This window comes from Bombina bombina, chromosome 5 (genome assembly GCF_027579735.1).
Source record: "Bombina bombina isolate aBomBom1 chromosome 5, aBomBom1.pri, whole genome shotgun sequence".
NCBI lineage: Eukaryota > Metazoa > Chordata > Amphibia > Anura > Bombinatoridae > Bombina > Bombina bombina.
The window spans coordinates 627249825-627262052 of NC_069503.1; the positions used below are offsets into that span (position 1 = coordinate 627249825).

A 12228-nucleotide genomic window follows, 5' to 3' on the forward strand; every position below is an offset into this window, starting at 1 on the left:
GCACGGCTAGATTAAAAAATAAGTTACAGTGCATCTTTATTAGAAGTGATCAATTAAAGTCCATTTAATATATCATTCCGTACCTGATTTTAAAACATGTAAAATTTACCATCACTCAAATGATAGTTGTGTGGTTTCAGAAATATCAGAAAAAGTTTCCAATATAGGTAATTAATTAAGTAGAAAATTTGTATTCTAACCTAAAAATGTTGTCCATTGTCCATATCAACCAAGGAGAATTTTGCGGGCATTGTAACGTAATTATAGCACAAAAATACATTTCTTGCAAAATTAATTTCACATTTTGAGTTTATTTACATTTCTTTTTTGTATCCTTGAGCTTTATATTTCCACTTACCATTTTATGCAGCATTTTTCTATCTGGTTCCTATTATATTTGTAACCCTTAACGTGGCATTTTTACACACTGCCAAAGAAGCTCACATATGGTGTGTATGCACAAATAATCTACTTTGTATCTATCCTGTGACTACACTGACTAGTACTAGTTGTATATAAAATCTCAGTATTATAAAATAATACTATAAAAGATAATAGTAAGCAATATTTAAAAGCAGGCTCACCTTCAACATCTGTAACAATTAATGGATATTACCAGTGCTATAGTTTATCACACTATAGATCAGTACTTTTCAAACCTTGGCATAGTTGACCAAGGTGGTGCTCAGCAATTGTTTGTCGGCATATAGTGCCCCCTATGCAACTAATTGCTGCCCACCACTAATGATTTACTACTTGCAAGATAACTTATAAAAATGTCTTCATTTTGGGCACCTGCATAATGATATTAGTTTTGTGGTGCTACTAAAAGATGTTCTTGAGGTCAAAAGCTATTTTTTTATAGAAAAAAAAAAAACACTGATAATAGAAGTCTAGCTAACAGAAAATGTGTTATGTCTGAGGTATCCTGCCACTTTGATTAAATGACCCCATGCAAGGAGGAAACATTCCATTCTCTGTATGTTATGGCAGCACTGATAGGGTGCATTTGAATTTGTGTGCCCAGGGTGCTGTCATTGATTTTGTGGATGACTTTTCCATAGAAATCTATAAATAATAATCCTGCTAGTGAATGTGTGAAAACAATTTGTAATTTTCCTCTCATTAGTAAAGAGACTGCTTTTCTATTCAGGTCAATGAACTTGAATGCAGAACATAACTTAGATTTTTAGGATTAATTTAAAGGAACACAGACACATTTCAAAAACACTAATCCTCAACAATAGTATTAATATTCTGATTCTAGTTGCGGTCACAGTTTAATTTATGCCATTAATTACCTTTTTTTGCTTAGTACTCTGTTGGTCTTGAGATTTTGCTTTTGATATGTATTTACAAATGTTTTGGTATATATGCTAAATATGACACTACATATTTGTCATGGCAGGTGATTATGTGTAATTGTAGTATATATACTTATATTTTTTTCAATACTAAAATTTTGTAATTATGTGTGTGTATTTATAGACATATATGGTGTACCTAATTTTAAATTCACAAGTCAAAATGAAACTTTCATTATTCAAATAGAGAACACAATTTAATTTCCATTATCTAAACATACACAATATTTTATATGCACACTTTGTGAGGCACCAACTCCAACTGAGCATATGCAAGGTTCACAGAATATACGTAAATGCATGTTGTGATAGGCTGGTGATGGCTGTCACATAATGCATTAGGAAGGACAATGCTACTTTCACATTTGTCAGAAACCAATCTACTACTTATTTGAAATTCAAACTAAGTGCTTTTGCATTGCCTCTTTATTGTGCATTTATTAGTTATGATGTTCTACTGAGATTAGTGGTCCTTTAATAAGATATTTCATAGAGATGTGATGTATAACCCTAAAAAAACAAACACATCAATGTGTTTAGTTAGCGTAAGTAAAACTGCATATAGAAAGAGAAGCCCTCTACCAGAAACAGCTCAGTAGCTTGTTCTATGGGGAGTTACCAACTAGGAGCAGCCTAGTGGTAAGTGCTTTTACATTGTCTTTTTATTATGCATTTAGTGATTATACAATTCTACTGTAATTTAAGGTCCTTTAAGCTAATTTCTTTATTTTACTGTTGTTTTATGCTTATATTTTCCCTTTCATTGCAGAACTAAATGTGAGAGAGTCTGATGTACGACGGGTATGTGATGAGTCAACGTGTAAATATGGAGGAGTGTGCAAAGGCACTGGGGATGTTCTAAAATGTGCCTGCCAGTTTCCGGTAAGTCAAACACTTTCAGTTTTTCTTTTTCTCTAAATATAGAATGCAGCCAAGCTTATGTTCCCAAATAACCCACATAAGTATAAGAAGGTTCCATAATGTTATAAAGAAATGGGATTGTTAAAGGGATATGAAAACCATAATTATTCTGTTATGATTCAGATATATTTATTCATTCTCTTGGTATGTTTTGTTGATAAGCAGGGAGGTAAGCTCAGGAGTGTGCACATGTCTGAAGCAGCAGTTTTATGTTATCCATTTGATAGCAGCACTATTTCCTGCCATTTATTGCTCTAGACATCTACCTAGGTATCTCTTCAACAAAGAATACCATGGGAATTAAGCACATTTGATAAAAGAAGTTAACTGAAAACTTTATTTCAAATTGTATGTTCTGTCTGAATCACAAACTAAAATTGTAGGGTTTCCTATCCCTTTAATCAGTAGGAAGAAAAGTAAGTATGCATAGATTTTATATTTAAAGGGACAATAAACACCTTCTGATTACAAGTTGTTTTTATGCAGTAAATTAACATGATGCGTGAGTTTGAAAACGTTTTGAATGCATTAATGCAATTAAGACTTGTTAATAGTATAGACTAGGCTAGCCACGGCTGTTACGTTAGCAAAATCGTTGGTGGCTTACAGATACTTATCTGATCATTTTTTCTGAAGACAATTAGGGACACACATGTGGCAGGATTAGGCTTGTGATGTCTATTGTGTTCTCTTCCATTTGTCAGATTAAGAAAATTTAAAGGGATATAATACAGGTAGCCCTCGGTTTACGCCGGTTCAATTTGCGCAGTTTCAGAATAACAACCTTTTTTTTTTCAGTCATGTGACTGCTATTGAAAAGCTTTGGAAAGCAAAGTGCACTAATTAAAATAGCCAGTAGGTGGAGCTGTCCGCTTGTTTTGCAGCAAAGTTATTAAACTTAACAGCCTGAAATTGATCTGTGTACACAGAGCAGACATTAGCTATCGAGCAACAAGTTTTAGCAGCCACTTCCCTATTATCTTCCTGTCCAGATGCTTGAGGTGAGGGTGCTTAACTGCCTATTAATCACTGCAGATTGAAATGCATAGAATAGGTGCAGACCCAATATTATCTAACATGCTAACAATGCAGAGAACAGATTGCACGAAAATGCATGTAAAAAAAGTTTTTGTTTATTAAACTTAGTTTGATGATGATGCAGTCTGTTGTGTAATTATTTAAATAGGTGCTGTTAGCAAATGTTTTTACAACCATTCCTCCTGGAACCTAACCCCAGCGTAAACTGAGGGCTACCTGTACTCATATGCTAAATCACTTGAAAGTGATGCAGCATAACTGTATAAAGCTGACAGGAAAATATCACCTGAGCATCTCTATGTAAAAAACGAAGATATTTTACCTCACAATTTCCTCAGCTCACCAGAGTAGGTCCTGTGTAAAAAGTTTTACTTCAGCTGCTGTCCAGTTGCAGGTAAAAAAAAAAAAATAGGAAGAAATGAGCAGCAGCCAATCAGCATCAGCAGTGCTGAGGTCATTAACTGTGATATCATGAGATTTCATAGTAAACTTCCTTAAACTGAATAGGGAAATGATATGAGTGTGCATGAGGCACGCTCCCTTGCATGTCCCGGGACAGACATATTGATTTGTGGCTTAAAGTCCTTTACAGTGGGGTGTGAATACTTAGGACTTTTGTGGTAATATATCTTTCTAATTTACATAGAGATGTTCAGGTGATATTTTCCATTCAGCTTTTTACAGCTATGCTGCATCACTTTCAAGTGTTTCAACATTTGGGTACCATTTCCCTTTAATATTCAATTTAAATTATAGGAAAATATGGCAAAATGAGTAATAAAACTATATGAAGTTGCTTTATTACACATAAATAAATATTTTATAAAAAAAATCTCAAAGGGCCAGATTTAATGAAGTAAGACAGACAGGAGTGTACATTTTCGCCCCTGTCCACCTGGCTCAGGGCCTGATTGGGCCTCCGGGATATCGGCAAAAATCCTGGTGGGCCGCTGGCCAGCAGAGGCTGCTCAGCTGCAGTGGAGAGCAGCAATTTGCCAGCCCAGCAAGCAAGCACAGTTGAGTGAGAGAGTGCAGCGGCAGAGCCGCTCAATTGCTAAATTTGATGTGATGGTCCGTAATCAGATGTGAGAGAGCAGCTGTCTGAGGTGGTTAGGGGCGGAGCGGCCGACGCAGCCCGCAGTCACAGTGCTCAGCTTGCATAGGTGATGCAGCAATGCCTGCGACCGCTCACGCTCTGCCTACCAGTATCACACATATACATTTGATAGTTGCTTAGTAATAAGCACTGTCTTAAATTAACCAGCTGCAAACAGTCTACTCTGAGTCTCTAACTCAGTCACTGACACTCACACACTGCTGGGAGAGGGAATAGTCTGGCTAGAACGTTAGTCGGCACACACGTGACATAGTCAGGAGGGAGCCTAGTTTGAGGCCACGTGGCACAACAGCCAGCCAGTCACCGGTAATACAGATTATCATGCAGACCAGTGCACTAACAGTACAAAAAAAAAAACTTAAAAAAGAACTTAAAGGAACAGTCTAGTCAAAATTAAACTTTCATGATTCAGATAGGGCATGCAATTTTAAACAACTTTCCAATTGACTTCTATTATCTAATTTGCTCAATTCTTTAGATATTCTTTGTTGAAGAAATAGCAATGCACATGTATGAGCCAATCACACAAGGCCTCTATGTGCAGGAACCAATCAGCAGCTTCTGAGCATATCTAGATATGCTTTTCAGCAAGTGATATCAAGAGAATGAAGCATATTAGATAATAGAAGTAAATTAGAAAGTTGTTTTAAATGGCATGCTCTTTCTAAATCACGACAGAAAAAATTTGGGTTTCATGTCCCTTTAAGAAAGGTATGTTAAAAAAATAAAATTACTGGCCTCTATTTATTAAAGTCTGGTGGACTTTGCTGAATATGGAGAGCAATATGCTCTCCGTATTCAGCATTGCACCAGCAGCTCACAAGAGCTGCTGGTGCAACGCCACCCCCTGCAGAATCACGGCCAATCGTCCGCCAGCAGGGGGGTGTCAATCAACCCGATCGTACTCGAAGTCTGTCCGTCTGCTCAGAGCTTTGTGACCGCTGCTTCATAACTGCTGTTTCTGGCGAGTCTGAAGACTCGCCAGAAACACGGGCTGTCAAGCTCCTTTTGGAGCTTGATAGATAGGCCCCATAGTATTTAGGGGAAAGCGAGAAGGGGCATCATTATGTATATGTATTCAATAAGACTGAGAGTTAAGGAATTGCCCCACAGCCTAGCCCGATCCTCCTCTCTTCATGGGATGCACCTGCTGCCAGGCTCCGTGTCCAGCTAGAGATGTGGCTGGTGCTGTCATTGTTCTTAGTGGGAATCAGCCACTTCTCTAGATGGACATGGAGTAGGGATTGGCGAATGTTTCGCAACATTCGAAAAACGGCACGAATTTTAACACATACGTTCGTTCAAATCGAATTTCGAATGTTTACATAACATTCTAACATTCGATTTTCGAATGTTCGGTTTCGAATTTTACGATTACATTCGAAAATATTCTTTTCGAAAAATTCGAATTTAGATTGTAATAGTATTTCTAATGCTTTTTCTTTAAATGTAATATTCGAAATATGCAATATTCGAATTCGAAAAATTTGAATTTAGATTGTAATAGTATTTCTAATGCTTTTTCTTTAAATGTAATATTCGAATTATGCAATATTCGAATTCGAAAAACTTGAACTTTTATTCGAATTCGAAAAATTCGAATTTATATGTTTGTAATAGTATTTCTAATGCTTTCTTTAAATGTAATATTCGAATTATGCAATATTCTATATGGAAACATTCAAAATTATATATTTGTATCTATTATGTATCAATTTACTAGATTCCCGCCCTACCACATGAACTATTGAACTTCTGAATAGTATTTGTTAAATAGAATGTTAAATTCGAAATTTCGAATATGGACATTCGATATAATTATTAACATTCAAATTCGAAAGTGACATTCGAAAACTGCAAATAACATTCGATTTTCGAATTTTTAAGAATATTCGTTCTTATCGACATTCGGATTTAGAATTCGAATTTCAGTAATAACATTCGTTCTACATTCGAAATTCGAAAATTTACACGTTCGCCCATCCCTAACATGGAGCCTTGCAGCAGGAGCAGCGCATGGAGAGGAGGTGCAGGCTGCCGCGCAATTCCTAAACTCTACATAGCCACTTCCCTCTCTCTAGCCAAGCTGTCTTTCCTCTGCTTGTGTGCCTGTAAAGTGCTACAATAAAGCAGATTAGGCAATAGTTCCACTGCAGGAGGGGCGCAATTTGGTGCATGACATTTTTTCTTTCATGTGCTTTATTTTTGCTGCCTTGGGCTTCTTATTACAGGTCATATGCAGCACGCACACCAACATTGTCAGAGCGCACAGCATGGCAGCATTTGCAATTATTTTTTAATGACTTTTTTTTTTTTTTTTTTTTAAATGTGCGCTTTAAACTTGTAGCGTGTTTGCCTTCTATACAGCAAAGCAAGGGAGAACAGCTTGCTAATAATTTATATATATATTTTGTTAACTGAATTTCCAGTCACCTGATTTAAATACAACAGCTCCACTACCGGCAGCCAGAGCATAGCGAGTCCACAGTCTGGACAAGTTTTGCTGCCTCCCAAATCCTTGCTTCCTAACTTTTGTAAATATAGCAAATACTGTGGTTGACACAGTAAATGATACCACCCAGCACGCGACTTTCAATTACTGATGAGTGAGCTTGAAAGAGAAAGATTGTGCCTCCTTTACCGTTAAAGCTTTGTTTAGACAGAATATTGGAAGGGCTTGAGCAGTTTAAATTATAGCAAAGTTGCAGCCACCCATTGACACAGAATTAACTTTTTAGATGTAAGTAGTATTTAAGAACTAACACTGTCCAAAATAAGACACGCTTAAATACTTGGAAAAACATTATTTTAATATGCATATCCCCAGCATGTTAATCTGCTGTACTAATCAATTTTATTAAATATATATACACACACATATATATATATATATATATATATATATACAGCTATTTTAATACTGGCTTTCTAAGCTGGTTCCTTTTTTGCATCAGAATTTCAGCAGTAATTATAAATATGTCTAAGTTTTTTTTCTGTTTTTCAAAATTTGCATATCGACACACCCTTTTATAAGCAACTTTTTTACCAAGCTGAGGATTTATCCTATCAGTTTTTTCATTACTGTGATTGTATTTATGTTTTTCCACAAATTAATAATCAAATGAACTCCCCATGAAATGTTAATGAAAATTTTTTATTTTTTTGCATAATGCAAAAAAGGATACATCATTATACACTGTGATTACTTAATATATAATTAATAGTATCACATAATTAGTTTTGGTAAATACAGAAAAAAAAATCTCTCTGCCCTTTCTTCTCTGTCCTGTCTCTCCCTCTCTATTTTTTTATCTTTATCTTCCTCCTCACTTCAATCTCTTCTTTATCCATCTCTCCCACTGTTTTCTCTTTTCCATCTATCTTCTCTTTCTTCTTTTTCTCTCTCTCCTCTCTTTTATTTATCTTCCCTTTTCATCTCTTCTCTCTCTCTCTTTCTCTCTTTTTTGGGGCCGGGAGGGGGTGGGGCGGGGCGGGTCTGAGGCTGATCTTCTAACATTTCCAGGGCCGGTCTGGTTTCCCCGTCCGACCCTGACCTGGCTTCACGTCTAGTGAGCAGCAACACGCTGCCTGCATTTATAATTGCACACTACGGCTAGTATGCAACACCGCCCCCTGCTTGTGCACAGACAATTGCATGCATGCAAGTGCCATCAATCTCCCCAGTTGGAAAAGTCCGGGGGGAATGACACACCCCACATAACAGGTGGCAAAGTGGCCAAGGAAGCAGTTCTCTGATGACCAATGTTTCTTAAATCTTGTCTACAGGTTCGCTTATGCTGACGGTGCACAGACCCCTTAATAAATCTGCACCAAAGTGTTTACTGTCCCTTTAACAAAGATAAGATAAGTCAGCAATATATGAGATAAAAATTAGAAGCACATTTTTTTAAATTTAAAGACAACCTTGTCCATAAATCCTTATAAGACAACATATAAACGTCAATAGTTTGTTCTTTCCGAAGTAACATCATACAAACATGTAATGTTAAATAAACAATAGTTGTTGTTCAAGCAATATAAAAATAAATACATGCAATGAATCTTCCTGTAGTACATACATTTATTTTGTATAATAGATAAGTAGTCAATTCCTCATGTTCCTTGAAATGTGAGATTAAAATGATCAGAGAAAAAGAGAAATAGAAATGAAAGATGGATGAGTCATATGTCTGTTAACAGACTGTTATTATTCTCAGATTTCGAAACATTATTGAAGTTCTTATCTGAAATAATCTCTTCAGAAAAGTACTACAGAAACGATTTGGTATAAAGAACTTTGTGTGTTGCATATATAAAAACTTGAACCTGCATTACATTTATCCAGCAGTTAGTTAGCCATTTGTTTCAAAAATGTAGACAAATCATATATTTAAAGGGACAGTCAACAACAGAATTTTTGTTGTTTAAAAAAAATAGATAATCCCTTTATTACCCATTCCCCAGTTTTGCCTAACCAGCACAGTTATAATTATACATGTTTTACCTATGTAATCACCTTGTATCTAAGCCTCTGCAAACTTCCCCCTTATTTCAGTTCTTTTGACAGACTTGCATCTTAGCCAATCAGTGCAGACTCCTAGGGAACTTCTGCGTGAGCTCAATGTTATCTATATGACACACATGAACTAACGGCCTCTAGTGGTGAAAAACTGTCAAAATGCATTCAGATTAGAGGCGGCCTTCAAGGTCTAAGAAATTAGCATATGAGCCTACCTAGGTTTAGCTTTCAACTAAGAATACCAAGAGAACAAAGCAAAATTGGTGATAAAAGTAAATTGGAAAGTTGTTTAAAATTACATGCCCTATTTGAATCATGAAAGTTTTTTTTGGACTTGACTGTCCCTTTAAGGGACATTGTAGTGCATGTAATTGTTGCGTTACTCTCATTGGAATTCTATGCGTTTAACCTCCGCACAAATATTTACATTACAATGTCCCTTTAATGCATAAACAAGCTCCTAATTAATATTTTATGAACCATCTTTATGATCTTCAAGCTCTTGCGTGTAAAGCAGGTCATATTTTGCTTTGTTCTTTAGTAAATTCAGAGATGTTAATCAGATTTAAAATATGTTAGGAAAGAAACACAAAGGAAAGAGGCGCCAATGGTGCAGATCAATGATGAATCTTAAATGTAGCTGATGTAGAATGAACACAGGGTACTCACTTGCATAAAAGGCAATCAGTTATGCCAATAGGAACAGGCTGGATTTCAACAGCAGTCCAGCTAGCTGATCATAAGGGCAGCTCTTTAACGGCATCCAATAAGAGGCAATCTGTTAGAAAAAGACAATAGATAGAGGCGCCAATGGTGCAGATCAATGGTGGATCTTGAACACTTGTAACAGGTGGTATACACAGGGTACTCACATGTATAGAAGTCAATCAGTTATGCCTATAGAGACAGGCTGGATTTCTACAGCAATCCAGCTGGCTGATCCAAAGTACAAAGGCAGGATACTGGGGTAAGGGATTCTCACCCTAAACTTAGCGTAGCAATAGACCATACACAGCACTAAGAGTAGGTGAAGTTAAAAACAAATTTATTTAAAAAGTTATAAAAATATACCACTCATATTAGTGCCAATAAAAGTTAGGGCTAGTGGAGAAACAGTGCAACGCGTTTCTCAGTTAGACTGTTTTCTCAGGCATGTTTCTCATTAGATATTTACATCCTTATATAGGGCTACGCTACTAATGACCCCAATGACCAACCCCCAACAATTAAGACAAGCAGGACCAATCAGAACCCGTCATTTGTGCACACCCACCCTGCTGCAATTGTATTATAAAAAATGTATGGCCAATATGATGTTTTAATAAAATGTATAAGTCTCTTCAGTATATGTTTTACATATATATGTTATATCGAAATTGCAATATAGGTCTCGTAATTCCTTTGGTTAAAATCTATATAATTGCCTCTGGACGTAAATGCTGCAACCTGATAGGTCAATGGCTCCATCAATGAACATTTCTCAGAAAGGACCGTGTATGCGACTGTCTGATAGGTCAAGAGTGTTGTCAATCAACTAGTATCGGAAGCAAGGCGATTCACGGCTCCCTGACCAATAGTGTTTTGAGCCGCTGTGGGATGGCGGTCAATAGGAATCACGTTATGTGACAACACCCGTGATCATGCCCTTGCTAAGGAATTTGTGGACATAGAAGCCCTCCCCAATACAAACATGTGGCCCAATTGGTCCCAATACGAGGTGACGATAATTACGTCACCCATGTAAACAAACCAAACATATGTTATGCGCCCCGCAACCTTTGTCAGTGATCGCGCTGTTGTGTTCAAATATCTTAGTGGACAGCCAGTTCTCTAACAAAGAAACTATAAATTGATTTGATATATAAACTATTGTTATGTATGTCCTCGTAACAGTTTGTATGAATATATAAATGAAAAAAGCCCATATTAAAACGAATGGCTAAGTAATACATGTGCTAGTGATGACCGTGTCTATAAATATATAAGAATAATAGTGTTTGGAAAAAACCTACTATATGCCTTTTTCTTATGTGATAATGTGCTTGTGTGGGAGATAAATAATAATAAGGTGCATTGATGTTCTCCTTATCGGAGGATAATAATAATAAAGTGCATTGATGTTCTCCTAACCGGAGGAAAATCTGCAATATGACCCACACTTGGGAAATGGCAAGAGAGTGCCATTTAGTTATTAGTTATTATGGTGACAAATAATATATATATATATATATATATATATATATATACACAAAAAAGAAGATAACTCAGAGTATATAAGAAATTAATTAGTGAGATACCTAAAGTGAATGCATGTATCTACTAATAATGTATGTGACTTAAATTATTAGTCCCAAAAAGTGATAGACCTCCTTAGGTCTAATCGTACTCAAGTGAATGAATAAATAGCGTCAAATATAATTGTGAAGTGCAAAGTAAGTATAATACAAATATATATATATATATATATATATATATATATATATATATATATATATATATAATAGGAATAAATATATCTAGAAAATATATAAAAATATATTGATGAAGGACTGCACAGGAACTTATACAAACATTGATAGCCTTAGGCCTATTATAGAGAGTATAGAAAATGTATATAATAAAATAATTAAAAGGAAATAATTTTAGTCACTATTCCCAGCAGCAGGTGGGATGCCACCAAACTCTGGTGTGCAAATGAAGTACCCCATAACCCAATTGGTATACCTATCTGGGTAGACAACCATCAAAAAGACTACAGATGTACATCACAACTTATAAATAAAACTAAGATCATACATTACAACAATGTAACAGGAAATGGCAACCTTATAGTGTTCTAAAAGCCTCAAAAGATGGAACTATACAAACGCAGCCGATTCTATGACTTCGTTTAGCCCCATCAGGAAAAGTGTTTGGAATTTGAAGATCCAATATGTCTCCCTTTGTCTAAGTCGAATGAATCTATTATAATGATGACTACTGGGGACACTTTCTAGTGGGGTGATCTTAAACTGGCACCCACCTCTAATGCTCTTAGGGCAACAGTGTCTGGAGACGCTGTGTTTAGGGGATTTTTTAATCACATTCCTCTGATGTTCACCCTATCTGAGTCGTACCTTTCTGCAGGTGCGTCCAATATATTGGATCCCACATGCGCATATAAGTGCATATATCACATAGCTAGAATCACATGACATATACTCTGAAATGTGGTGTTGTTCGCCTGTCGTATTTGAGGTGATGGACGTTGTCCCATGCGTGATAAATTT

General features: G+C 36.1%; 1 protein-coding gene across 1 annotated transcript in view; it reads left to right on the top strand.

Moving 5' to 3' along the window:
• The window catches only part of TMEFF1 (transmembrane protein with EGF like and two follistatin like domains 1), a 361275-nt gene that overhangs the window by 123993 nt on the left and 225054 nt on the right, over positions 1-12228 (top strand). The window contains exon 2 of the mRNA XM_053714586.1: positions 2134-2246. Coding sequence (XP_053570561.1) covers positions 2134-2246 — 113 coding nt within the window. The remainder of the gene's footprint in view (positions 1-2133; positions 2247-12228) is intronic.